This window comes from Scyliorhinus torazame, chromosome 11 (assembly GCF_047496885.1).
Source record: "Scyliorhinus torazame isolate Kashiwa2021f chromosome 11, sScyTor2.1, whole genome shotgun sequence".
Lineage (NCBI taxonomy): Eukaryota > Metazoa > Chordata > Chondrichthyes > Carcharhiniformes > Scyliorhinidae > Scyliorhinus > Scyliorhinus torazame.
In genome coordinates this window covers 248476946-248503463 of record NC_092717.1, presented here as the reverse complement: position 1 = coordinate 248503463, position 26518 = coordinate 248476946, and the positions used below count along the sequence as shown (strand labels likewise).

The window sequence follows — 26518 nt, the reverse complement described above, 5'->3', positions numbered from 1 at the left end:
CTCTCTCTCTGACTCTCCTAGTCTCTCTCTCTCTCTCTCAGTCTCTCCCTCTCTCTGTGACAATCTTGGTCTCGCTCTCTCTCTCTCTGTCTCTCCCTCTCTCTCTGACTCTTCTGGTCTCTCTAACTCTGTCTCTCGCTGTGTTTTTCTCAGTCTGTCTCTCTGTCTCTTACTTTCGGTCTCTTGCGATCTGTATGTCTCTTGCTATATGTCTCTTGCTGTCTGTCACTCTCTCTCTCACCGTCTGTCTGTCTCGCTCTGTCTGTTTCTCGCTGTCTGTCTCTCTCTCTCACTGTTGTTGCTAACTTTTCGGTTGGTTCAATTGCTCTGTTTTATTACCTTTGCTCTCGAGTCGCCAGGCATCTTTATGATACCGCCACGAGGTTCAAGTCCGAGTAATGATCAATAACCCAATACACCGATTAGTAAGATTCAAATCAAAGCACATTTATTATACACAGTAATCGCTACTCATGCACAAATTCTACGTCTAAGCTAATTCTACAACTAACAGGCCGATACTTAACCTCAGACTGGCCCAGCAGGTCAGGGGAACAAATGGCCTTTTGTTCGGGTTCTGAGTCTGCGGGATTCGAAGTTGGTACGGACTGGTAGCTAGGAGCGCCTATCTCGTAGCGAGCGTTGACTTAAGACTTACTTCGTTCGGTGATCACTGCACCGGTCACGGTCAAGGTTGGTTCGTGTTGCTGGGTGACCCAGGCAGGATGAAGAGGTGAAGAGGGCTGAAGAGAGCGATTTGAACTTGGGGCTCAACTCTTATAGTCCCCAGGGGCTTCCCGCCTTTCGGGGTGGACCCTGTACCTGATCCCAAGTGATTGGACTTTGTCCCAATCGCTTGGTTCGATTTCTCCAATACTGGAGCGGTTCCCTGGTCGATGGGCGGGTTTGAGGTGCTCGTTCACCTCCTTTTGTGTAGGCTCCTGCGGGTGTCGAGGAGTCTGGCTTTGCTTTGTGTGTCAAAAATGTTACTTATTGTTCCCGGGGATTGCTCATCAGTATGCAGATGGCTGCTACTTTGTTATGCTGATGGTCGCTGGTATCGATGTTGTCTGGCCTTTTGCAGAGTTAAATACACAGCAAACCTGCACCTGCTGGTTTCTGTCTATGTGGGCTGACTTTCCCATCAGCCTTTGCCGTTCGCCATTTTAAATCGGGAGCTGGCCAATTTAGGTGGCTACACACCCTCCTTGTGATCCTAACGCGAAGTGTGAAGGATCACATAACTGCGTTGCTTTCATTCCCTGACCCGGTGAGCACTTCTTTCATGGCCTCGAAACTGACCATAACTATGCAAAAATTTTTTTAACTGACAATTCCAAGGGGCGCTATGTCAAACAGGGACATGCATTACAAAACAAGAAAATGGGAACCTCTAACTATCCTTAATACACTATTCTCACTTAAACATTTCATCACTCTAACTTCCTCAACCATACAAACAAAATCATAGCAGTTTCTACACATTTTTCCTGGCTTGGCAGTCAAGCTCAGGACCGTACAATTGCTCATGAACGTTTCTTTATTTACAACAAAAACGCAAACGAATGCTCTTTATTATAGATCGCGAGAGTTGGGGGTTTGGCCGTATCCGAAAATAGGGGATCTGATCCTATATACCGGGGTGCGAGCGCGGTAGGCTCTCCTTCTCCATTTTCTCAGACGCATAGTCTGCACGATGCAGCAGAGTATCGCCAATACTAGTAGGGATTCTATCGCGTAGGAAGGGAATACCAGGTTATAAACCTGGCACACCAAAATGGTGTGGTGTCGCTGGTGACTGGGCTCTGGGTACTGCGGGGAAGTGAATCATTAACGGCTGGGGGGCTTGAGGTCATGGGGTTCGCGTTCACGAGCAAACAAATGTTCATTATCACGATGAACAATCCGGAGGATGTCCTCATGGTTCTTCTTCTTCTCTTCTCTTCTCTTCTCCTCTCTTCTCCGGTCCTGGAGCTTCTGGGGTTCTGTGGAAACAAGCATAGTGTCTGTAACTATCTTGGTTTAACATCTCGAACGATAGTCTGTCTGTCCTTTAGTGCCAATTACTCCCTTTATAATTGGTCACTATGCGTGACTCCCTCATTTTTTTTTCTAAAACCGAATTTTAGGACAAGACGCACTTTCAAATAATGAACCAGTGCGAGCCGTCTCGCAGACTGTGCGATCTACCATCCAAATGTTTCGGGATGTAAATAGCATGTGGTTGGCAACCTAAGGGTAACCTGAAACAAAACAAAACTTTTTGAACTAAAATTGCCAAAATGAGGTGCGTATGGGCCGTGACGGGTAAGAGTTGGATGGAGTCCCCGGGTAGGACGGCGACCAATGCTGTGTCTCCCCTACCTGAGCGTAGCTGACCAGAGGGGGGTTCCCAGGCAGGGCGGGTCCCAAGCCGTTTCTCCACTGCCTGAGCAACCGACAATAGCGGGTAAGAAATGTAGTCATCGTGGGGGGGTTGCCGTATTGGTTCTACCTTCGAACCAGAAGGGCAGTTATGAACCGGCGTCTGCCGACAGACGAGTTCGCTGAACTGGTGTCTGGGACCTTAACAAGTCTCTGTGGGCAAGTCCTCAGAGGTTTCTGTTGAAAGGGCGTGAGGCCGTGGAAATATTTTGTCCGGTCTGACATACAACATTTAACAAAACACTACAAACAACATAAAACATGCTGCAGGTTCCATCAGAAAGGACACCGTTTTCTCCCAAGCGGTTCCTTTTAAAACATCATCTGGACACCTCAGTTATCGGTTGCGAACAGGGTCGCAAAGGGGTTATCGCTTTGGGAGTCAGACTCAAGGTCGTCATCTTTTCCCGGGTGCCAAATTCTGGAGTGTATCAGGGCTGAAAGGGCTGCTTGGTATGAATTTGGATCGCTCTCGTCATTCCGGACGAGTCTGAACGAGTTGTCTCTGTGCCAGTAGGTGGGGCGCGATTCTCCAGTCCCGCGCCGGTTGAGAGAATCGCCTGGGCCGCCAAAAGTTCCGGGGACGCCGGTCCGACGCCCTCCCGTGATTCTCCCAAGCGTCGGGAACGGCCCGGTTGAGTTTCGCGGGCCGCAAGCCGGAGAATCGCCGGAGACACCCAAAATGGCGATTCACCGGCACCCCCGCTATTCTGAGGCCCGGATAGGCCGAGCGGCCAGGCCAAAACGGCGGGTTCCCCCCGGCGCCGTCCACACCTGGTCGCTGCAGTCGTGGGCGGTGCGTGAACGCTGGGGGGGCGGCCTGTGGGGGGTGAGGGGGGATCCTGAACCGGGCTTCACCTGGAATGTGGGGTGGCCCGCGATCGGTGCCCACCGATCGTCGGGCCGTCCTCTCTGAAGGAGGACCTCCTTCCTTCCGCGGCCCCGCAAGATCCGTCCCCATCTTCTTGCGGGGCGGACTTAGAGAGGACGGCAACCACGCATGCGCGGATGACGCCCGTTATGCGGCGCCGGCCGCGTCATCTATGCGGCGCCGCTTTTACGCGGGCGACAAGGCCTGACGCGTGTAGATGATGCGGCCCCGATCCTGGCCCATTGTCAGGGCCTGAATCGGTCGGGACCGGGGCCGTTCCGCGCCGTCGTGAACCTCGACGGCGTTCACGACGGCGCGGCCACTTCGGCGTGGGAGTGGAGAATCCCGCCCGTGGTGTCTAGTTGTGTGGGGACGGAATCGGGGTCGTCATTGTGGGTCGGTGGTCGGTGGTGGGGTTTGTTCAGGAAAGTGATCATGAAGGGATCGCTTGATTCGTGGTCGGATTCGCTGGGTGTGGGTCCTGTTGCATGGGGATAGTAGGGAGGAGTGCTGTGGTTATCGTCCGCGTCACAGTCGCTCTCTCTGCTGCTGCAATCTGTGGGCGTTCCGGGGCGGAGTGTATATTTCGGGGGTGGCGTCGAGGTCGAGTCCGTGGCTGGGCTGGATGTGTTGGGGGAGGGTAGGGTTACGATGGCTGTGGGCGGGGTGTATAGCTCGGGGGTGGAGTCGGGGTTGAGTCCGTGGCTGGGCTGGATGTGTTGGGGAGGGTAGGGTTACGTTGGCTGTGGGCGGGGTGTGGTCTGCTGCGTCGAGCATGACGTGGTGTGAATGGTTAGACTGTGTTCCATATGCCTTCAGCTGGTTGATATGGAACCACGCAGTCTTTCCATTGGGGTACTTTATCTTGTAGACGGAAAGGCTTACTTTGTCCGCAATGGAGTACGTGTTTTGTTATGTTTCCTTTGTAACATAAGCGGCTTCCTTGTGTTGCATTTGTCAAGGAAGGTCGCGACGTGTAAATAACTTCAACTCATTTATTTACACTATGTACACTTTTATAACTTGAGTTCGACACTACTGCTAATCCTATTGTAGCTACCTAAACTGACTAACCAGCTGCTGTCTTCCACGTGGTGGGTGTGATAATGAATCAACCCTGTGCCTCTCCTCACTGACTGTCTCCACTGGCCAAAGGGGGCTCATCATGTGTGTGGTGCCCTTTATGTATGGGTTGGTGTAATGCCCCCCTGTGGTCGTGTCACCTCCTTGTGTATCGTGAATGTCCATTGCTCGCGTCCTATCTAACTTATCTATTGGTTGAGTGTGTGTGTGTGATGTTTCTGGTGCTCCCTCTAGTGTCTGTCTAGCTTACATGTATTTACAGTGATGCACATCACCACATCCTCCCTTTTTTTATATGTTCATATTTTCTGTACACTTTAAGAAAAACTGAACAAAGAACAGGTAGAGAAGGTAAGGTATATACAAGTCATGGGAACGGTGATTAAACAATAAGTCCAAATCATTCATGTGAGTCCATAAACCATCAATCATCATGGTCATTATGTTTGTGGTGATGCTGTTGGATGGCATTTTGTAGCTGAAAAGTCGCTGACATTGAAGAGGTACCATCAACAGTATCATTCGAGGTCATGGATGTGCCAGATGTTGAAGTCGGATGAGACTGTGCATACTGGTTCTGGTCACATGCTGTGCTGGAAGGGTGATTCTGCTGAGAAGCGTTGAAGCATGTCGCTTTGGAGACAGAATTGCTGCTCGCATCAATGTCTGGTGATGGTGTGAAACTAGAACCTTGCATCTGATAGGAATATGCTGTCTGGCCAGGCTGTGGTGCAGCAAATCCTGGGCTGTAACTAAGGCATCCAGTCTGTAGTGCAGATTGCGCTGGCGGTAGTCCTCCTTCGGTCTTGATTCCATTAGTGGGCAATCCGTAGTGCTGGCCTGTTTGAGAATATGCTGCATAGACTGCTGGCTGCTGCAGGCTTGAATACTGGGTTTGTCCAGCATGAGCTGTCATTGGCTGCACTGGTGTGGAACAAATGTGTGGACATAGCTGTGGTGAAAATTGGTGTATTCCTCTTGGACTGTAGCTGCTGCTTGTTATTGCTGACCCAGTGTGATTGTCACATGATCCATCTCCTGTCGTTGTGGCATCTGCTGTCACCCTGAGCGTGCCATCACTGAGGTTGCGGCACTCCCTGTCTGGAGTAAAGTCTGGCTTACGTGAATCACAGTGTGCATTTGCTTGCTCCCCATCTGGAATCTGTTCTGTTTTTTGTTGATGCTCCCCTTCCGGAGTCTTAGCAGGTTCACTGGAGTCAGCTGAGATTTCTTGAAGCTGCACGTCTGGAGTCGGAACATGCAGGAATGCATTGACTAGTGGAGAGGTTCGAGGAATTGAGGGTGGAAGTAGTGTGGTGTCACCGGAGTCACTAGTGGTCTCACCGTGATCGTCGAGTGCCTCTGTACGCACTAGCTGAGGTCTGTCACTTTGCACCTTTTGCATGGGAAGTGGGATGCTGTCGTCACTCGTTTCATATACCGTGGGTAGATCCTCAGTAGCTGCTTGCTGTTCTAGGGTTGGGTAAATTGTCAGAGTTTTCATCTGGTGGTGCAAACAATGTGGGTGGACTGTCATTGTCTTGCCGTTGTCCTTCCTTTGGGCTTTTCTTCTTTGGAATTTTAAATCTTCCCCCAGACATTACAGAACCTTGTTCATTTCCCTCAATTTCTCCCATATGTAGGGCATCAAATGTTAGATCCAATGTTTCTTTCGTCATTGTACTAGTATCCAAAGAACAGTCCGTTTCAATTTTCTTCTTAGTTACTTCATATGCATCCTTTTCTAATGTACATGCCTTCATAGTCTCTGGCTCTGATTTTGCTGGGACTGGCACAGTCACAGTCTCTCTTTTATTGCTCTCAATTGCCCACATTCTACTCCCCAGACATAAATGCTTAATCTCTGGAGTTAATGTGGTACAATGGATAATTGGGTCAACCTTATCTACATCTTCACCATCACTGGAAAGCACAATTGGTTCACTTGAAACTGCTGCGGGTTTTAAGTTCTTTATCTGGCTACTCGATGTTGGTGTCCTCAGGATTCTTGCTCCAATGTTCTGCTCATTTATCAGTGGAGTGTGCAGAGGTTCAATGCGATTAATATTCCCATCAGGGGTTGAAGAGTCATTACTGACTAACTGCTGGTCTCTGAAGTTGGGACTTTGCGGTTTTGTGTTGAAGGGAGACAGTTGTCCCTGCTGTAGATATGATTCAGGTTGTGTTATTTCCATTAAATGAGGATCAATGTCTTGTCCATTTTTTCGATCCGTACTAAAGCAATGGCAGTTTTCAGTCTGGTCCTTGCAAGTTAAACATACAAGCACTTTCTTTAGCAAATCCTCAGCATCCTTCTGTGACTGTGCAGCATTATTCATATCTCTTCGGCTAGAATGATCCTGAAGGTCAGCACATAATCCTTTTTTCTTCGGGCTTGGAAGAGGCGATTCCTTTGGCTTGTCTTCATTTGGGCTTGAACAGTCATCAGCGCTGTGCCCTTCATTGTAGCATGATAGACCGTCATGGTCGTCCTGCTGTGCAGTGGAGCGTGGTATACTGTTATAGCCTTCTTGCTGTTTACGTGAGCATGGCAGACTTGCATCGTTTGCCGCTAGTTGGTCAGAGGAGGTTGCTAAATCCTCATGGTCTTGTTCCTGCAAAGACTGCGCATTGGAGTCATGCGTTTCTGCAATTGTGGAGTCTGTCCACGAGCTTGCTGTGGAGTCTTGTGACACTGGAGTCACGTCTTGTTCCTGCAAGGACTGCGGTGTGGAGTCTTGCATGTCTTCTTTCGTAGAGTTGGGAACCCTGAGCGGGGCGTGGACCACGCTCTGTGTGGCAGCAGGCCGCTCTCTGTGGGCGTGTACCGCTTTCTGTCTCTTAATTTCAGGCTGCAGCATCATCCTGCACTGATGAGTTGGGACGTCATATCTGCTGGGTTGAAGATCCTCAGATCCGAAAAATGAATCCGCATCTGCGTCGGATTCAATGTGGGGGCCGCCAATGTGCAACACGAAAGGTTCGTCCGAGTCGTAGTCGTCTAGGACCATGGAGCTGTCATTGGGCTCGCGAGGTCCAGGAAAAATGTAAAGGTCGGTATCGAAGTATTCAAGGTCGGAATCATCGGTTTGTGTGTAGGTAACTGCTTGTTGCAGGGTTCTTCGGAGGTTAAATTCATTTCCTGGTTCAATTTGAGGCATTGTGCTGTCATTCCAGGTGAAGGAAGGTTGTTTTACAGCTTTAAAAGATTTTTTCTTTGATTTGGGACGTTTCCCCTTTAAATTGGTGCGGTCTGGGGCCTCTGACGTCATGACGCGCGTGACGTAGCACGTAGAAGCGATTGCGCATGCGCAGATCGCTGTTCCTTTACCGATGGCCGTTTTCTTGATTGCGCATGCACGGCATCTCGCGCATGCGCAAACGAACCTTCCGGTTCTGCGCACTTCTCGCGCAACTGCGCTAGTGTAGTCCCTTTAGCAAGATGGCCGTCGACCTCGACCCAAATCGCTCTCTGGTCCGGGATTTCGGCCTCGAGGTGAGTACTGGCACTTCTCTTACCTTTCCTTGCCGATTGGAGTGTGTTTTCCTCACAGTATTTGCCGAATTTGTCCAGGACTGCCTGGAAGTCGTACCTGTTTTGCCCCTTGGAGAACTTGAATTTTAAAAAGATTTCTTCTGCTCTGGCACCGGCGATGGTGAGGAGAAACTCTATTTTTTCATCATCGGCCAGGTTTTTAAGTTCGGCTGCCACCGGGAAGAGTTCAAACGTTTGCCGGAATCGCTGCCAGTTTTTGCGGAGATCGCCGTGGCACTGGAGCGGCTGCGGAACCGGGAGCTCGTACATCTTGCCTGGGTATTGCTGGTTGTCACTGTACGCTGAGTTATGGCTATCTGGATTTAAGCAGTTCACTACTAGTACCATGTTTTGTTATGTTTCCTTTGTAACATAAGCGGCTTCCTTCTGTTGCACTTGTCAAGGAAGGTCGAGACGTGTAAATAACTTCAACTCATTTATTTACACTATGTACACTTTTATAACGTTCGACACTACTGCTAATCCTATTGTAGCTACCTAAACTGACTAACCAGCTGCTGTCTTCCACGTGGTGGGTGTAATATTGAATCAACCCTGTGCCTCTCCTCACTGACTGTCTCCACTGGCCAAAGGGGCTGATCATGTGTGTGGTGTCCTTTATGTATGGGCTGGTGTAATGCCCCCCTGTGGTCGTGTCACCTCCTTGTGTATCGTGAATGTCCATTGGTCGCCTCCTATCTAACTTATCTATTGGTTGAGTGTGTGTGTGATGTTTCTGGTGCTCCCTCTAGTGTCTGTCTAGCTTACAGTGATGCACATCACCACAGTACAGACCCGAGTACTTTGGTGACAGGAATGTGCTGGGGTTGTGTATGGAGAGCATGACTTGCTGTCCTACACTGAACTCAGTCGCATGCACTGTCTTGTCGAAACAGGCCTTGCTCTGTTTCTTCCTTGTGCCCAATTTCACTGCGGCTGCTAGCTGAGCCGTTTTAACATTATCCATTAATTGCTCTACTGCTTTCTCGTGTGCGAGGGCTGTCACTTTGGGGCTGGTCAAGTCTAAACCTAATAAAAATTCTGTGCCTTTCATGGGGCGTCAGGTCATGAGGGTGTGTGAGGTGTAACCTGTAGGAGTTGAAACTGTATTACGCAAAAACATCAGCGCAAAAGGGAGGACTGAGTCCCAAGTGGTGTTGTTCTGCTGGACCATTTTTCTGAGGGTGGATTTTAGGGTCCGATTCATGCGCTCCACGATACCACTCGACTGTGGGTGGTATGCTATGTGGAATTTTTGGGTGATGCCAAATATCGTGAGGACGTTCTGCATGACACGTCCCGTAAAATGGGAACCTTGGTCGGATTCAATGCTGCGGGGGAGTCCCCATCTTGTAAAGATGTGGTGGGTCAAAATTTTGGCTGTGGTTTTTGCCGTGTTTGTGCGGGCTGGAAATGCTTCCACCCATTTCGTAAATGTGTCAATTACCACAAGTACATATTTATAGCCATTCCAGCAAGGGGGCAATGGTCCTATAAAATCGATCTGGAGGTTAGTCCAGGGACCATTAACGGGTCGGGTGTGACTAAGTTGAGCCTTTTTGGCATATCTGTCCGGATTATTCTGGGCGCAGATAAGACAATTCTTGATGTAGTGATTTACATCGTCGTTTAAATTTGGCCACCAACAAAGCTGCTTGAGATGGGCTGTAGTGGGATCGATTCCCTGATGTCCATGACCATCATGGAACAAACAAATCAGTTGATTCCTGTCCTGTTCAGGAACCACATAAGGGTGTCTTTTAACACCACACCGTCATGTGTGGTCAGTGCATTTTTAAACTTCTGGTAGGGTGCTGGATAGTTTCCTTTTAAAATCTCCTTGAGATTACTGTCCTGCTTCTGGGCCTCCACCAGATCCTCGATCCAAGTCTGTGAGACTTGAACTGCATTCACTGGTGCGCTTTCGGGGGGTGTCCAAAAGTATCCGTGCCTGGAACCTGCTTTTGCCAGTGTGTCGGCCTTTACATTTCCAGCGGGGGAGGAACGATGATGACTTTGAACTTTGACTATCCCAAAAGTCCTGTTCTGTGCTCTCTCTAAAATGTGACGGAGTAATGGGGCTGAGGGGAGGGGTTTTCCGTCTGCGGAAACAAATCCTCTTGCTTTCCACAGGGGCAGGAATTCCGTAAGGCTGTTGCAGACTTAGAGGCTATCCGAGTATATGTCTGCTGGGCTGGGGGAGGAATCTGGGTGTTCCACTATGTATGCGATGGCCTCAAGTTCTGCTGCCTGCGCGCCTAAGTGTCCTGGAAGTTTTATTGCTATTTCTTCTCGGGCGCGTCCCTGCGCGTCCTCGACATATATACCACAACCTGTTATGCGCATCCCATCCAATACTGTGGAAGATCCATCCACATATATCCTCATGGGCTCATACGTGTCTGTATGCTGGGGGCTCTGGGTTGAACTACCTATCTTTCTGGGGGGGGGTTTCGCTGTCTCTCTCTCTCTCTCTCGCTGTCTGTCTCTCTCTCTCGCTGTCTCTCTCTCTCTCTCTCGCTGTTTCTCTCTCTCTCGCTGTTTCTCTCTCTCTCGTCTCTCTCTCTCGCTCACTGTCTGTATCTCGTTCGCTGTCTTGTCTCTCTCTCGCTATCTGTCACTCTCTCACTGTCTGTTTCTCTCTCGCTGTGTCTCTCTCTTTCGCTGTCTTGTCTCTCTCTCGCTGTCTGTCTGTCTCACTCTCACTCTGTCTCTCTCGCTTTCTGTCTCTCTCACTGTCTGTACCTTTCACTATCTCTCTCACGGTCTGTCCCTCTCTTGCTGACTCTCTCTTGCTGTCTGTCTGTCTCTCTCTCGCTGCCTGTCTCTCTCTCTTGTAGTCTGTCTCTCTCACTATCTCTCTCGCTGCCTGTCTCCCTCTCTCTCTCACTATCTCTCTCTCTCGCTGCCTGTCTCCCTGTCTCTCTCACTTCTCTCTTACGCTGTCTCTCTCACTTGCTGTCCGTCTGTCTCTCTCGCTGTCTGTCTCTCTCGCTGTCTGTCTCTCTTGCGCTGTCTTGTCTCTCTTACTGTCTCTCTCTCTCTCTTGCTGTCTGTTTCTCTCTCTCTCTCGCTTTGTCTCTCTCTCACGGTCTCTCTCTCTCTCTCGCTGTCTCTCTCTCTCGCTGTCTCTCTCTCGCTCTCTCTCTCGCTGTCTCTCTCTCTCGCTGTTTCTCTCTCTCTCATTGTTTCTCTCTCTCTCGTCTCTCTCCCTCTCGCTGTCTCTCTCTCTCTCTCGCTGTCTGTCTCTCTCGCTGTCTCTCTCTCTCGCTGTTTCTCTCTCTCTCGTTGTCTCTCTCTCGCTCGCTGTCTCTCTCTCTCGCTGTTTCTCTCTCTCTCGTTGTCTCTCTCTCGCTCACTGTCTGTATCCCGTTCGCTGTCTTGTGTCTCTCTCTCGCTATCTGTCACTCTCTCGCTGTCTGTCTCTCTCGCTATCTGTCACTCCCTCTCGCTGTCTGTTTCTCTCTCGCTGTGTCTCTCTCTTTCGCTGTCTTGTCTCTCTCTCGCTGTCTGTCTGTCTCACTCACTCTGTCTCTCTCGCTTTCTGTCTCTCTCACAGTCTGTACCTTTCGCTGTCTCTCTCACGGTCTGTCTCTCTTGCTGTCTCTCTCTTGCTGTCTGTCTCTCTCTCATTCTCTCTTTCTCGCTATCTATCACTTGCTGTCTGTCTCTCTCTCTCTCTCGCTGCCTGTCGCTCTCTCTTGCAGTCTGTCTCTGTCACTATCTCTCGCTCCCGCTGCCTGTCTCCCTCTCTCTCTCACTATCTCTCTCTTTCGCTGTCTGTCTCTCACTTGCTGTCCGTCTATCTCTCTCAATGTCTCTCTCGCTGTCTGTCTCTCTTGCGCTGTCTTGTCTCTCTCTCGCTGTCTCTCTCTCTCGCTGTCTCTCTCTCTCGCTGTCTCTCTCTCTCTCACTGTCTCTCTCTCTCGCTGTCCCTCTCTCTCGCTATCTCTCTCTCTCACTGTCTCTCTCTCTCGCTGTCTGTCTCTCTCTCGCTGTCTCCCACTCTCGCTGTCTCTCTCTCGCTGCCTGTCTCTCGCTGTCTCTCTCTCTCACTGTCTGTTTCTCTCTCGCTGTCTCTTTCTCTCGCTGTCTGTCTCTCTCGCTGTCTCTCTCACTCACTGTCTGTCTCTTGCTGTCTGTCTCTCTCTCGCTGTCTCTCTCACTTCGCTGTCTCTCTCTCTCTGTCTCTCTCTCTCGCTGTCTCGCTCGTTGTCTCTCTCTCTCTCTCGCTGTCTCTCTCTCTCTCTCGCTGTCTCTCTCTCTCGCTGTCTCTCTCTCTCTCTCGCTGTCTCTCTCTCTCGCTGTCTCTCTCTCTCGCTGTCTCTCTCGCTGTCTCTCTCACTCACTGTCTGTCTCTTGCTGTCTGTCTCTCTCTCGCTGTCTCTCTCACTTCGCTGTCTCTCTCGCTGTCTCTCTCGCTGTCTGTCTCTCTCGCTGTCTCTCTCACTCACTGTCTGTCTCTTGCTGTCTGTCTCTCTCTCGCTGTCTCTCTCACTTCGCTGTCTCTCTCTCTCGCTGTCTCTCTCTCTCGCTGTCTCTCTCTCTCGCTGTCTCTCACTTCGCTGTCTCTCTCTCTCGCTGTCTCTCTCTCTCGCTGTCTCTCTCTCTCTCTCTCGCTGGCCGTCTCTCTCTCTCTCTCGCTGTCTCTCTCTCTCTCTCTCGCTGTCTGTCTCTCTCTCGCTGTCTGTCTCTCTCTCGCTGTCTCTCTCTCTCTCTCTCGCTGTCTCTCTCTCTCCCTCGCTGTCTGTCTCTCTCGCTGTTTCTCTCTCTCTCTGTGGTGGTATGTATTAGGGGTAATACGGTACACCATGAATGCCGAGGAGCTATTGGAGGACCGATGCTGGGTCCCGATTGGATCTGCCGCCTACTGGGCTCCACCCAGATAGGCGGGGTATAAGAACCCGGTTTACTCCCCGCAGCTGCATTCTGTGACTGAGCTGCTGGGGAACAAGTCTGAACAAGTCTGCTCAATAAAGCCTCGATTGAAGTTCTCTACGTCTCGCCTCGTGTGTGATCGATGGTGCTACAATTTATTGAGCAGACTTAAAAAGGAATATGGAGCTCCGGATCGCCCCGGAGTGCCTGCGAATCGGCCCCCAAGCAGCTAACGCAACATCGGCGTTTAAACACTGGCTGGCGTGCTTTGAGGGATACCTCCGAACGGCCCCCAGCAGACCAACAGAAGACCAGAAGATGCAGGTCCTGCATTCCAGGGTGAGTCCCGAAATCTACTCACTCATCGAGGACGCGGAAGAATTCCCAGTGGCGATCAACTTGCTGAAACAGACCTACATTAGGCCCGTCAACCAGGTCTACGCACGCTACCAGCTCGCGACGAGACGACAAATTCCCGGGGAAATCGCTGGACGAATTCTTCAATGCGCTGACGATCCTGGGAAGAAACTGCGACTGCCCAGCGGTAACGGCGAATGAACATCCGGACCTCCTGATCAGAGACGCTTACGTAGCAGGTTTGGCATCGTCGCAAATTCGCCAGAGACTTTTAGAGAAAGACTCTCTCGGACTCACAGAGGCACGGGCCCTTGCAGCCTCCCTCGACGTGGCCTCCCAAAACGCCCGCGCCTATGCCCCCGACCGCACTACAGCCCCTTGGGCTCCGTGGACCCCCGCCGTGACCGACCCCCCGGCACCCCCCACCCCTCCGCAAGCATGCGCGGCCAGAATCCCAGACCACCCGGGGGGGCCCCGCTGCTACTTTTGCAGGCAGCCGAAACACCCCCGCCAGCGCTGCCCGGCCCGCTCGGCCACCTGTAAAAGCTGCGGCAAAAAGGGGCACTACGCAGCGGTGTGCCAGTCCCGTGGGGTCGCCGCTATCTCTGGGGAAGAAACGGGACCACGGACTCAACCCCCCCAGCGACCCACGGGCGGCCAACGGGCGCCGCCATTTTGGACCCCGGACACCACGAGGGGGGGACGGGCGCCGCCATCTTCCTAACCACGGGCCGCGTGCAATCCATGGGAGCGGCCATTTTGTCCACCCCCGGCCGCGTGCGACCCATGGGAACGGCCATTTTGTCCACCCCCGGCAGCGTGCGATCCATGGACGCCGCCATCTTGGTTGACAGGCAAGGACCCCAGCGTGGACGGCTCCACACTGCCTGAAGACAACGATCTGATGCACCAACCACGTTTGGCATCGGTGACCCTCGACCAGTCGCGGCCCCGGACGCTCCAGACAACAACGACAAAGGTGCTGGTGAACGGGCACGAGACGCCGTGTTTGATCGACTCGGGGAGCACGGAGAGTTTTACTCATCCGGACATGGTAAGATGATGTTCCCTGTTAATTCAGCCAAGCATCCAAAACATTTTCCTGGCGGTGGGGTCCCACTCCGTTGCAATCAAAGGGTTCTGCATCGCAAACCTAACGGCGCAGGGGAGAGAGTTCAGAAATTACCGGCTGTGTGTCCTCCCCCATCTCTGCGCTCCCACTCTCCTGGGGTTGGACTTCCAATGCAACCTCCAGAGCTTAACATTTAAATTTGGCGGCCCTGTACCCCCACTGACTATCTGCGGCCTCGCGACACTCAAGGTCGAACCGCCCTCCTTGTTTGCGAACCTCACCCCGGATTGCAAACCCGTCGCCACAGGGAGCAGACGGTACAGCGCCCAGGACCAGACGTTTATCAGGTCCGAAGTCCAGCGGCTGCTGAAGGAAGGCATCATCCAGGCTAGCAACAGTCCCTGGAGAGCACAGGTGGTAGTTGTGAAGACCGGGGAGAAGCAGAGGATGGTCATAGACTACAGTCAGACCATCAACAGGTACACGCAGCTAGATGCGTACCCTCTTCCCCGCATATCCGACATGGTCAATCGGATTGCACAGTACAAGGTCTTTTCCACCGTGGACCTCAAGTCCGCCTACCACCAGCTCCCCATCCGTCCCGGTGACCGCAACTATACTGCCTTCGAAGCAGCCGGGCGGTTATACCACTTTTTAAGGGTTCCATTCGGCATCACGAACGGAGTGTCGGTCTTCCAACGGGAGATGGACTGAATGGTTGACCAGCACGGTTTACGGGCCACGTTCCCGTACCTCGACAACGTCACCATCTGCGGCCACGACCAGCAGGACCATGACGCCAACCTCCGCAAATTCCTCCAGACCGCTAACGCCCTCAACCTCACCTACAACGAGGAAAAATGCGTGTTTAGCACCGACCGTCTAGCCATCTTGGGCTACGTAGTGCGTAATGGAGTGATAGGCCTGACCCTGAACGCATGCGCCCCCTCATGGAGTTCCCTCTCCCCCACTGTGCCAAAGCCCTGAAACGCTGCCTGTGCTTCTTTTCTTATTACGCCCAGTGGGTCCCCCAGTACGCAGACAAGGCCCGCCCACTAATCCAGTCCACTACTTTTCCCCTGTCGACAGAGGCCCGCCAGGTCTTCAGCTGCATCAAAGCGGATATCGCAAAGGCCACGATGCGCGCCATCGACGAGTCCCTCCCCTTCCAAGTTGAGAGCGACGCGTCCGACGTAGCTCTGGCGGCCACCCTTAACCAAGCGGGCAGACCCGTGGCCTTTTTCTCCCGAACCCTCCACGCTTCAGAAATTCGCCACTCCTCAGTAGAAAAGGAGGCCCAAGCCATAGTGGAAGCTGTGCGACATTGGAGGCATTACCTGGCCCATAGATTCACTCTCCTCACTGACCAACGGTCGGTAGCCTTCATGTTCGATAATGCACAGCGGGGCAAGATCAAGAACGACAAGATCCTGCGGTGGAGGATCGAACTCTCCACCTACAATTATGAGATCTTGTACCGTTCCGGAAAGCTCAACGAGCCGTCCGATGCCCTATCTCGCGGCACATGTGCCAACGCGCAAGTGGACCGTCTCCAAGCCCTCCACGAGGACCTCTGCCACCCGGGGGTCACTCACTTCTACCACTTTATAAAGGCCCGCAACCTCCCGTACTCCATCGAGGAGGTCCGAACAGTCACCAGGAACTGCCAAATCTGTGCAGAATGCAAACCGCATTTTTTCAGGCCAGATAGAGCGCACCTGATAAAGGCTTCCCGATCCTTTGAACGCCTCAGTCTGGATTTCAAAGGCCCCCTCCCCTCCACCGATCGCAACACGTACTTTCTCAATGTCGTTGACGAATACTCCCGTTTCCCCTTCGCCATCCCCTGCCCCAACATGACCGCGGCCACGGTCATTAAAGCCCTCTGCACCATCTTTACCCTGTCCTGTTTCCCCGCCTACATCCATAGCGATGGGGGGTCCTCCTTCATGAGTGACGAGCTGCGTCAATTCCTGCTCAGCAAGAGCATAGCCTCGAGCAGGACGACCAGCTACAACCCCCGGGGGAACGGGCAGGTAGAGAGGGAGAACGGAACGGTCTGGAAGACCGTCCTACTGGCCCTACGGTCTAGGAGTCTCCCAACTTCCCGCTGGCAGGAAGTCCTCCCGGATGCCCTTCATTCTATCCGGTCCCTGCTGTGCACCACCACGAACCAAAAGCCGCACGAGCGCCTCCTTGTCTTCCCCAGGAAGTCCGCTTCTGGAACGTCACTTCCAACCTGGCTGGCAGCCCCGGGACCCATCCTGCTCCGGAAACATGTGTGGGCGCACAAATCAGACCCACTGGTGGAGAAGGTACACCTACTCCGCGCAAACCCGCAGTACGCCTACGTGGCGTTCCCAGACGGCCGACAGGACACGGTCTCTCTGCGGGACCTGGCGCCCTCCGGAGCTCCCCACACACCCCCAACACCAATCACCACCCCCTCACTCCCGGTGCACCCCACAGCCACCCCCTTCCCGGGGGGATCGGTTCTCCTCCCAGGCCCGCCCAGGAGTAAGGAAACAGAGAGGGACAACGCGATGCTCCCAGAGTCGACCGGACCGGACCCAAGCCAGCACCACCATCACCACCCGGGCTGAGACGATCGGAGAGGGCGACCAGAGCACCATCTCGACTCATCGAGTCGACTTAAGATGTATATAATTCAGTGGCCCAGTAAAGCGGCATTGTTGTAAATAGTTAACGCTGCTAATCGGGTAAAATGTGAATAGTTCAGTGGCCCAGTAAAAGCGGCATGGTTGTATATAGTTCAATGGTTAAGGCACCGACCCTGTAAACCCCGACCACCCACCACCCACCACCCCGCTGGGTTCCTTTTTAACAAGGGGACAATGTGGTGGTATGTATTAGGGGTAATACAGTACACCAGGAATGCCGAGGAGCTATTGGAAGACAGATGCTGGATCCCGATTGGATCTGCCGCCTACTGGGCTCCACCCAGATAGGCGGGGTATAAGAACCCCGTTTGCTCCCCGCAGCTGCATTCTGTGACTGAGCTGCTGGGGAACGAGTCTGAACAAGTCTGCTCAATAAAGCCTCGATTGAAGTTCTCTACGTCTCGCCTCGTGTGTGATCGGTGGTGCTACACTCTCGCTCACTGTCTGTATGTCTGTATCTCATTCGCTGTCTTGTCTCTCACTCTCTCGCTATCTGTCACTCTCTCGCTGTCTGTCTCTCTCGCTATCTATCACTCTCGCTGTCTGTTTCTCTGTCGCTGTGTCTCTCTCTTTCGCTGTCTTGTCTCTCTCCGCTGTCTGTCTGTCTCACTCTCACTCTGTCTCTCTTGCTTTCTGTCTCACTGTCTGTATCTTTCGCTGTCTCTCTCACGGTCTGTCTCTCTCTTGCTGTCTGTCTCTCTCTCTATCGCTGCCTGTCTCTCTCTCTTGCAGTCTGTCTCTCTCACTATCTCTCTTTCGCAGTCTGTATCTCACTTGCTGTCCGTCTGTCTCTCTCTTAATGTCTCTCTCGCAGTCTGTCTCTCTGGTGCTCTCTTTCTCTCTCTCGTTGTCTGTTTCTCCCTCTCGCTGTCTCTCTCTCGCTTTCTCTCTCTCTCTCTCGCTGTCTGTCTCTCTCTCGCTGTCTATCTTTCTCTCGCCGTCTCTCTCACTCTCGCTGTCTCTCTCACTCTCGCTGTCTCCCTCACGGTCTGTCTCTCTCTCGCTGTCTCTCTCTCGCTGTCTCTCTCTCGCTGTCTGTCTCTCTCGCTGTCTGTCTTTCTCTCACCGTCTCTCTCACTCTCGCTGTCTCTCTCTCTCGCTGTCTCCCTCATGGTCTGTCTCTCTCTTTCGCTGTCTTGTCTCTCTCTCTCACTGTCTCTCTCGCTGTTTGTCTCTCTCTCTCGCTGTCTGTCTCTCTCACTGTCTGTATCTCTCTCGCCGTCTCTCTCTCTCTTGTTGTCTCTCTCTCGCTGTCTGTCTCTCTCTCGTCTCTCTGTCTCTCTCTCTCGCTCTCTTTCTCTCTCTCTCGCTGTCTGTCTCTCTCTCGTTGTCTGTCTCTCTCTCGCTGTATATGTCTCTCACTCGCTCTCTCACTCGCTGTCTGTCTCTCTCGCTGTCTCTCTCTCTCTAGTTGTCTCTCTCTCACTGTCTGTCTCTCTCTCTCGCTCTCTCTCTCTCTCTCGCTGTCTGTCTCTCTCTCGTTGTCTGTCTCTCTCTCGCTGTCTATGTCTCTCACTCGCTGTCTGTCTCTCTCGCTGTCTGTCTTTCTCTCGCTGTCTCTCTCACTGTCTCTCTCGCTGTCTTTCTCACTGTCTCTCTCTCGCTGTCTCTCTCACTGTCTCTCTCATTGTCTCTCTCATTGTCTCTCTCATTGTCTCTCTCTCTCTCTCGCTGTCTGTTTCTCTCTCTCGTTGTGTCTCTCTCGCTGTCTATGTCTCTCACTCGCTCTCTCACTCGGTCTCTCTGTCTCTCACTCGCTGTCTGTCTCTCTGTCTGTCTTTCTCTCGCTGTCTCTCTCTCTCTCTCGCTGTCTTTCTCACTGTCTCTCTCTCGCTGTCTGTCTCTCACTCGCTGTATCTCTCTCTCTCGCTGTCTGTTTCTCTCGCTATCTGTCACTCTCTCGCTGTCTGTTTCTCTGTCACTGTGTCTCTCTCTCTTACGCTGTCTTGTCTCTCTCTCGCTGTCTGTCTGTCTCACTCTCACTCTGTCACTCTCGCTTTCTGTCTCTCTCACTGTCTACCTTTCGCTGTCTCTCTCACGGTCTGCCTCTCTCTTGCTGTCTGTCTGTCTCTCTCATTCTCTCTATCACTTGCTGTCTGTTGGTCTCTCTCTCGCTGTCTGTCTCTCTCTCGCTGTCTTTCACTCTCGCTGTCTCTCTCGCTCTGTTTCTCTCTCACTCCCGCTGTCTGTTTCTCCCTCTCTCGCTGTCTGTCTCTCTCGCTGTCTGTCTCTCTCGCTGTCTCTTTCTCTCTCGCTGTGTCTCTCTCACTGTCTCTCTTTCTCTCTCGCTGTCTGTCTCTCTCTCTCTCGTTGTCTCTCTCTCTCATTGTCTCTCTCTCTCTCTCGCTCTCTCTCCCTGTCTGTCTCTCTCTCGCTGTCTCTCTCTCGCTGTCTGTCTTTCTCTCTCTCGTTGTCTCTCTCTCATTGTCTCTCGCTCTCTCGCTCTCTCTCCCTGTCTGTCTCTCTCTCGCTGCCTGTCTTTCTCTCGCTGTCTCGCTCTCTCTCGCTGTCTTTCTCACTGTCTCTCTCTCTCGCTGTGTCTCTCACTCGCTGTCTCTCTCGCTGTCTCTCTCTCGCTGACTCTCTCTCGCTGTCTGTTTCTCTCTCTTGTGTCTCTCTCACTGTCTCTCTCTCGCTGACTCTCTCTCTCTCGCTGTCTGTTTCTCTCTCTTGTGTCTCTCTCACTGTCTCTCTTTCGCTGTCTTGTCTCTCTCTTGCTGTCTGTCTCTCTTACTCTCTCTTTCGCTGTCTTGTCTCTCTCTCACTGTCTCTCTCTCTCGCACTCTCTCCCTGTCTGTCTCTCTCTCGCTGTCTGTCTTTCTCTCGCTGTCTCGCTCTCTCTCGCTGTCTTTCTCACTGTCTCTCTCTCGCTGTGTCTCTCACTCGCTGTCTCTCTCGCTGTCTCTCTCTCGCTGACTCTCTCTCTCTCGCTGTCTGTTTCTCTCTCTTGTGTCTCTCTCGCTGTCTCTTTCTCTCGCTGTCTCTCTTTCGCTGTCTTGTCTCTCTCTCACTGTCTCTTTCTCTCTCTCGCTGTCTCTTTCTCTCGCTGTCTTTCTTACTGTCTCTCGCTGTGTCTCTCACTCGCTGTCTCTCTCACTGTCAGTTTCTCTCCCCCGTTGTCTGTCTCTCACTCGCTGTCTCTAGCTGTCTATGTCTCTCTCTCGCTGTGTTTTCGTTGTCTCTCTCTTTCTCGCTATCTCTCTTACTGTCTCTCTCTCGCTCGTTGTCTGTATCTCGTTCGCTGTCTTTCTCTCCCTCTCGCTGTCTGTCTCTCTCGCTGTGTCTCTCTTTCGCTGTCTTGTCTCTCTCTCGCTGTCTGTCTGTCTCACTCTCACTCTGTCTCTCTCGCTTTCTGTCTCTCGCACTGTCTGGACCTTTCGCTGTCTCTCTCACGGTCTGTCTCTCTCTGGCTGTCTGTCTCTCTCTCTCATTCTCTCTATCACTTGCTGTCTGTTGGTCTCTCTCTCGCTGCCTGTCTCTCTCTCATGCTGTCTGTCTCTCTCACTATCCCTCTCTCTCGCTGTCTGTCTCTCTCTCGCTGTCTGTCTCTCTCTCGCTTTCTGTCTCTCTCTCTCGCTGTGTCTCTCTCTCGCTGTCTCTCTCTCACTGTCACTCTCGCTGTCTGTCACTCTCTCACTGTCTCTCTCGCTGTCTGATAGCGATGAGGACTGTCGGAGGATACAGCAGGATTTAGATTGTCTGGAGACTTGGACGGAGAGATGGCAGATGGAGTTTAATCCGGACAAATGTGAGGTAATGCATTTTGGAAGGTCTAATGCAGGTAGGGAATATACAGTGAATGGTAGAACCCTCAAGAGTATTGAAAGTCAAAGAGATCTAGGAGTACAGGTCCACAGGTCATTGAAAGGGGCAACACAGGTGGAGAAGGTAGTCAAGAAGGCATACGGCATGCTTGCCTTCATTGGCCGGGGCATTGAGTATAAGAATTGGCAAGTCATGTTGCAGCTGTATAGAACCTTAGTTAGGCCACACTTGGAGTATAGTGTTCAATTCTGGTCGCCACACTACCAGAAGGATGTGGAGGCTTTAGAGAGGGTGCAGAAGAGATTTACCAGAATGTTGCCTGGTATGGAGGGCATTAGCTATGAGGAGCGGTTGAATAAACTCGGTTTGTTCTCACTGGAACAAAGGAGGTTGAGGGGAGACCTGATAGAGGTATACAAAATTATGAGGGGCATAGACAGAGTGGATAGTCAGAGGCTTTTCCCCAGGGTAGAGGGGTCAATTACTAGGGGGCATAGGTTTAAGGTGAGAGGGGCAAGGTTTAGAGTAGATGTACGAGGCAAGTTTTTTACGCAGAGGGTAGTGGGTGCCTGGAACTCGCTACCGGAGGAGGTGGTGGAAGCAGGGACGATAGGGACATTTAAGGGGCATCTTGACAAATATATGAATAGGATGGGAATAGAAGGATACGGACCCAGGAAGTGTAGAAGATTGTAGTTTAGTCGGGCAGCATGGTCGGCACGGGCTTGGAGGGCCGAAGGGCCTGTTCCTGTGCTGTACATTTCTTTGTTCTCTTTGTTCTTTGTCTCTCTCGCTGTCTGTCACACTCGCTGTCTGTCTCTCTCTCTCGCTGTCTCTCTCTCTCGCTATCTGTCACTCTCTCTCGCTGTCTGTTTCTCTGTCGCTGTGTCTCTCTTTCGCTGTCTTGTCTCTCGCTGTGTTTCACTCTCACTCTGTCTCTCTCGCTTTCTGTCTCTCTCAGTCTGTACCTTTTGCTGTGTCTCTCACGGTTTGTCTCTCTCTTGCTGTCTGTCTGTCTCTCTCTCATTCTCTCTTTCTCGCTATCACTTGCTGTCTGTTTCTCTCTCGCTGTCTCTCTCACTCTCGCTGTCTCTCTCTCTCGCTGTCTGTCTCTCTCTCACTGTCTGTCTCTCTCGCTCGCTGTCTGTATCTCGTTCGCTGTCTTGTCTCTCTCCCTCTCGCTGTCTCTCTCTCTCGCTATCTGTCACTCTCTCTCGCTGTCTGTTTCTCTGTCGCTGTGTCTCTCTCTCTCGCTGTCTGTCTCTCTCTCGCTGTTTGTTACTCTCTCTCTCGCTGTCTGTTACTCTCTCTCTCGCTGTCTCTTTCTCTCGCTGTCTCCCTCATGGTCTGTCTCTCTTTCGCTGTCTTGTCTCTCTCTCGCTGTCTCTCTTTCTCTCGCTGTCTCTCTTTCTCTCGCTGTCTCTCTCTCTCTTGTTGTCTCTCTCTCTCGCTGTCTCTCTCTCTCATCTCTCTGTCTCTCTCGCTCGCTGACTTTCTCTCTCGCTGTCTGTCTCTCTCTCGCTGTCTGTCTTTCTCTCGCTGTCTCTCTCTCTCTCTCGCTGTCTTTCTCACTGTCTCTCTCTCGCTGTGTCTCTCACTCGCTATCTCTCTCTCGCTGACTCTCTCACTCGCTGTCTGTTTCTCTCGCTGTCTCTCTTTCGCTGTCTTGTCTCTTGCTGTCTGTCTCTCTCTCACTCTCTTTCCCTGTCTTGTCTCTCTCTCTCGCTGTCTCTCTTTCTCTCGCTGTCTCTTTCTCTCGCTGTCTCTCTTTCTCTCGCTGTCTCTCTCTCTCTCGTTGTCTCTCTCTCTCTCACTGTCTGTCTTTCTCTCGCTGTCTCTCTCTCTCGCTGTCTTTCTCACTGTCTCTCTCGCTGTGTCTCTCACTCGCTGTCTGTCTCTCTCGCTATCTGTCACTCTCTCTCGCTGTCTGTTTCTCTCTCGCTGCCTGTCTCTCTCACTATCCCTCTCTCTTGCTGCCTGTCTCTCTCTCTCTCTCTCACTTTCGCTGTCTGTTTCTCACTTGCTGTCCGTCTGTCTCTCCCTGAATGTCTCTCTCGCTGTCTGTCTCTCTTGTGCTGTCTTGTCTCTCTCGTGGTCTCTCTCTCTCACGCTTGCTGTCTGTTTCTCTCTCTCTTGCTGTCTCTCACACTCTCTCTCTATCTTGCTGTCTGTCTCTCTCTCGCTGTCTCTCTCGCTGTCTGTCTCTCTCTCGCTGTCTGTCTCTCTCTCGCTGTCTGTCTCTCTCGCTATCTGTCACTCTCTCTCGCTGTCTGTTTCTCTGTCGCTGTGTCTCTCTCTTTTGCTGTCTTATCGCTCTCTCGCTGTCTGTCTGTCTCACTCTCACTGTCTCTCTCGCTTTCTGTCTCTCGCACTCTGTACCTTTCGCTGTCTCTCTCACGGTCTGTCTCTCTCTCTCATTCTCTCTATCACTTGCTGTCTGTTGGTCTCTCTCTCTCTCGCTGCCTGTCTCTCTCACTATCCCTCTCTCTTGCTGCCTGTCTCTCTCTCTCTCTCTCACTTTCGCTGTCTGTCTCTCACTTGCTGTCCGTCTGTCTCTCCCTGAATGTCTCTCTCGCTGTCTGTCTCTCTTGTGCTGTCTTGTCTCTCTCGTGGTCTCTCTCTCTCACGCTTGCTGTCTGTTTCTCTCTCTCTCTTGCTGTCTCTCACACTCTCTCTCTATCTTGCTGTCTGTCTCTCTCGCTGTCTGTCTCTCTCTCGCTGTCTCTCTCTCGCTGTCTGTCTCTCTCTCGCTGTCTGTCTCTCTCTCGCTGTCTGTCTCTCTCTCGCTGTCTGTCTCTCTCTCGCTGTCTGTTTCTCTCTCGCTGTCTGTCTCTCTCGCTGTCTGTCTCTTGCTGTGTCTCACTCTCGCTGTGTCTCTCTCTCTCGCTGTCTGTCTCTCTCTCGCTGTCTCTCTCTCACACTATCTCTCTCTCGCTGTCTGTCTCTCACTTGCTGTCCGTCTGTCTCTCTCTCAATGCCTGTGTCTCACTGTTGTTATGTTACACTTTATGGTTATATGTCGTTATTCTCCGCCTTGTGATCCAGAATGGTCTGATTAGTTGATGATAAAGAAACCGGCAATCTTAAGATTGAAGCAAAACTAATTTATTGAAAAACAATTAAATTAAATACAGTTTGCATACTCTACGGAGCTATAACTATTAATACAGTAATCTATAACCCAATATTAACTAACGATGTACTCGTGTACATATCATTACAACTGTCTTCCCTCTCTCCATCTTGCTGCCTGTCTCTCTCTATCTTGCTGCTTCTCCCTCTCTCTGTCTGTCTCTCTCTTGCTGTCTGTCTCTCTCGATATCTGTATCTCCGTCTATCTCACCCTCTGTCGCGGTCTCCCTCTCCTGCTGCCTCTCTCTCTCTCTCGCTGTCTGTATCTCCCTGTCTATCTCTCTCTCTCTCTTGCCATCTGTCTCTCTCTCTCTCGCTATCTGTATCTCCATCTACCTCTCCCTCTCTCGCTGTCTCTCTCTCTCTCGCTGTCTGTCTCTCTCTCTCTCTCTCGCTGTCTGTATCTCCCTGTTTATCTCTCCCTCTCTCTAGCTGTCTCTCTGTGTATCTCTCTCTCTCACTCACTGTCTCTCCCTCTCTCGTTGTCTCTCTCACTGTCTCTCTCGCAGTCTCTCTCTTTCTCTCAGAACCTGACTGTGTTTCTCTGTGTTTGCACTTTAGGTTTTTAAAGACAAGATGTCCAGTTTCGTAAAACGCAAGAAAAGGCCTAAGAGATGCCACAGTGACAATCTGGTAAAAACCAAACAGCCAATATCCCGGGAAACTGACCAACTGATATCCTGGGAAACGGACCGGCCGATATCCTGGGAAACGGACCGGACGATATCCTGGGAAACGGACCGGCCGATATACTGGGAAACTGACCGGCTGATATCCTGGGAAACCGACCGGCCGATATCCTGGGAAACTGACCGGCCGATATACTGGGAAACTGACCGGCTGATATATTTGGGAAACTAACTGGCCAATATCCTGGGAGACTGACCGGCGAATACCCTGGGAAAGTGACCGGCCGATATCCTGGGAAACTGACCGGCTGATATCCTGGGAAACTGACCGGCCGATATCCTGGGAAACTGACCGGCTGATATCCTGGAAAACTGACCGGCTGATATCCTGGGAAAGTGAACGGCCAATAATCCTGGGAAACTGACCGGCTGATATCCTGGGAAAATGGCCGGCCGATATACTGGGAAAGTGACCGACTGATATCCTGGGAAACAGACCGGCTGATATCCTGTGAAACTGACCGGCTGATATCCTGGGAAACTGGCCGGCTGATATCCTGGGAAACTGACCGGCTGATATCCTGGGAAAGTGATCGGCTGATATCCTGGGAAATTGACTGGCTGATATCCTGGGAAAGTGATCGGTTGATATCCTGAGAAACTGACCGGCTGATATCCTGTGAAACTGACCTGGGAAACTGACCGGCTGATATCTTGGGAAACTGACCGGCTGATATCCTGGGAAAGTGACCGGCTGATATCCTGGGAAACTGACCGGCCGATATACTGGGAAACTGACCGGCTGATATCCTGGGAAAATGACCGGCCGATATCCTGGGAAAGTGGCCGGCCGATATCCTGGGAAAGTGGCCGGCGGATAGCTTGGGAAACTGACCTGGGAAAGTGACCAACTAATATCCTGGGAAAGTGACCGGCTGATACCCTGGGAAAGTGACCGGGCAATATCCTGGGAAACTGACCGGCTGATATCCTGGGAAACTGGCCGGCCGATATACTGGGAAAGTGACCGACTGATATCCTGGGAAACAGACCGGCTGATATCCTGTGAAACTGACCGGCTGATATCCTGGGAAACTGGCCGGCTGATATCCTGGGAAACTGACCGGCTGATATCCTGGGAAAGTGATCGGCTGATATCCTGGGAAATTGACTGGCTGATATCCTGGGAAAGTGATCGGTTGATATCCTGAGAAACTGACCGTCTGATATCCTGTGAAACTGACCTGGGAAACTGACCGGCTGATATCTTGGGAAACTGACCGGCTGATATCCTGGGAAAGTGACCGGCTGATATCCTGGGAAACTGACCGGCCGATATACTGGGAAACTGACCGGCTGATATCCTGGGAAAATGACCGGCCGATATCCTGGGAAAGTGGCCGGCCGATATCCTGGGAAAGTGGCCGGCGGATAGCTTGGGAAACTGACCTGGGAAAGTGACCAACTAATATCCTGGGAAAGTGACCGGCTGATACCCTGGGAAAGTGACCGGGCAATATCCTGGGAAACTGACCGGCTGATATCCTGGGAAACTGGCCGGCCGATATACTGGGAAAGTGACCAACTGATATCCTGGGAAACAGACCGGCTGATATCCTGTGAAACTGACCGGCTGATATCCTGGGAAACTGGCCGGCTGATATCCTGGGAAACTGACCGGCTGATATCCTGGGAAAGTGATCGGCTGATATCCTAGGAAACTGACCGGCTGATATCCTGTGAAACTGACCTGGGAAACTGACCGGCCGATATCCTAGGAAACTGACCGGCCGATATCCTGGGAAACTGACCGGCTGATATCCTGTGAAGGTGACCGACTGATATCCTGGGAAACTGACCGGCCGATATCCTGGGAAACTGACCGGCTGATATCCTGGGAAAGTGACCGGCTGATATCCTGGGAAACTGACCAGCTGATATCCTGTGAAACTGACCTGGTAAACTGACCGGCTGATATCCTGGGAATCTGACCGGCTGATATCCTGTGAAACTGACCGGCTGATATCCTGGGAAACTGACCGGCTGATATTCCGTGAAACTGACCTGGGAAAGTGACCGGCTGATATCCTG

At 52.0% G+C, this 26518-nt stretch overlaps 1 protein-coding gene across 2 annotated transcripts in view; it reads left to right on the top strand.

The window, feature by feature from the left end:
* The window catches only part of asic1c (acid-sensing (proton-gated) ion channel 1c), a 529389-nt gene that overhangs the window by 399946 nt on the left and 102925 nt on the right, over nucleotides 1-26518 (top strand). For both annotated transcript variants that reach the window (XM_072468555.1, XM_072468556.1), the window contains exon 9: nucleotides 24360-24431. In XM_072468555.1, coding sequence (XP_072324656.1) covers nucleotides 24360-24431 — 72 coding nt within the window. The remainder of the gene's footprint in view (nucleotides 1-24359; nucleotides 24432-26518) is intronic.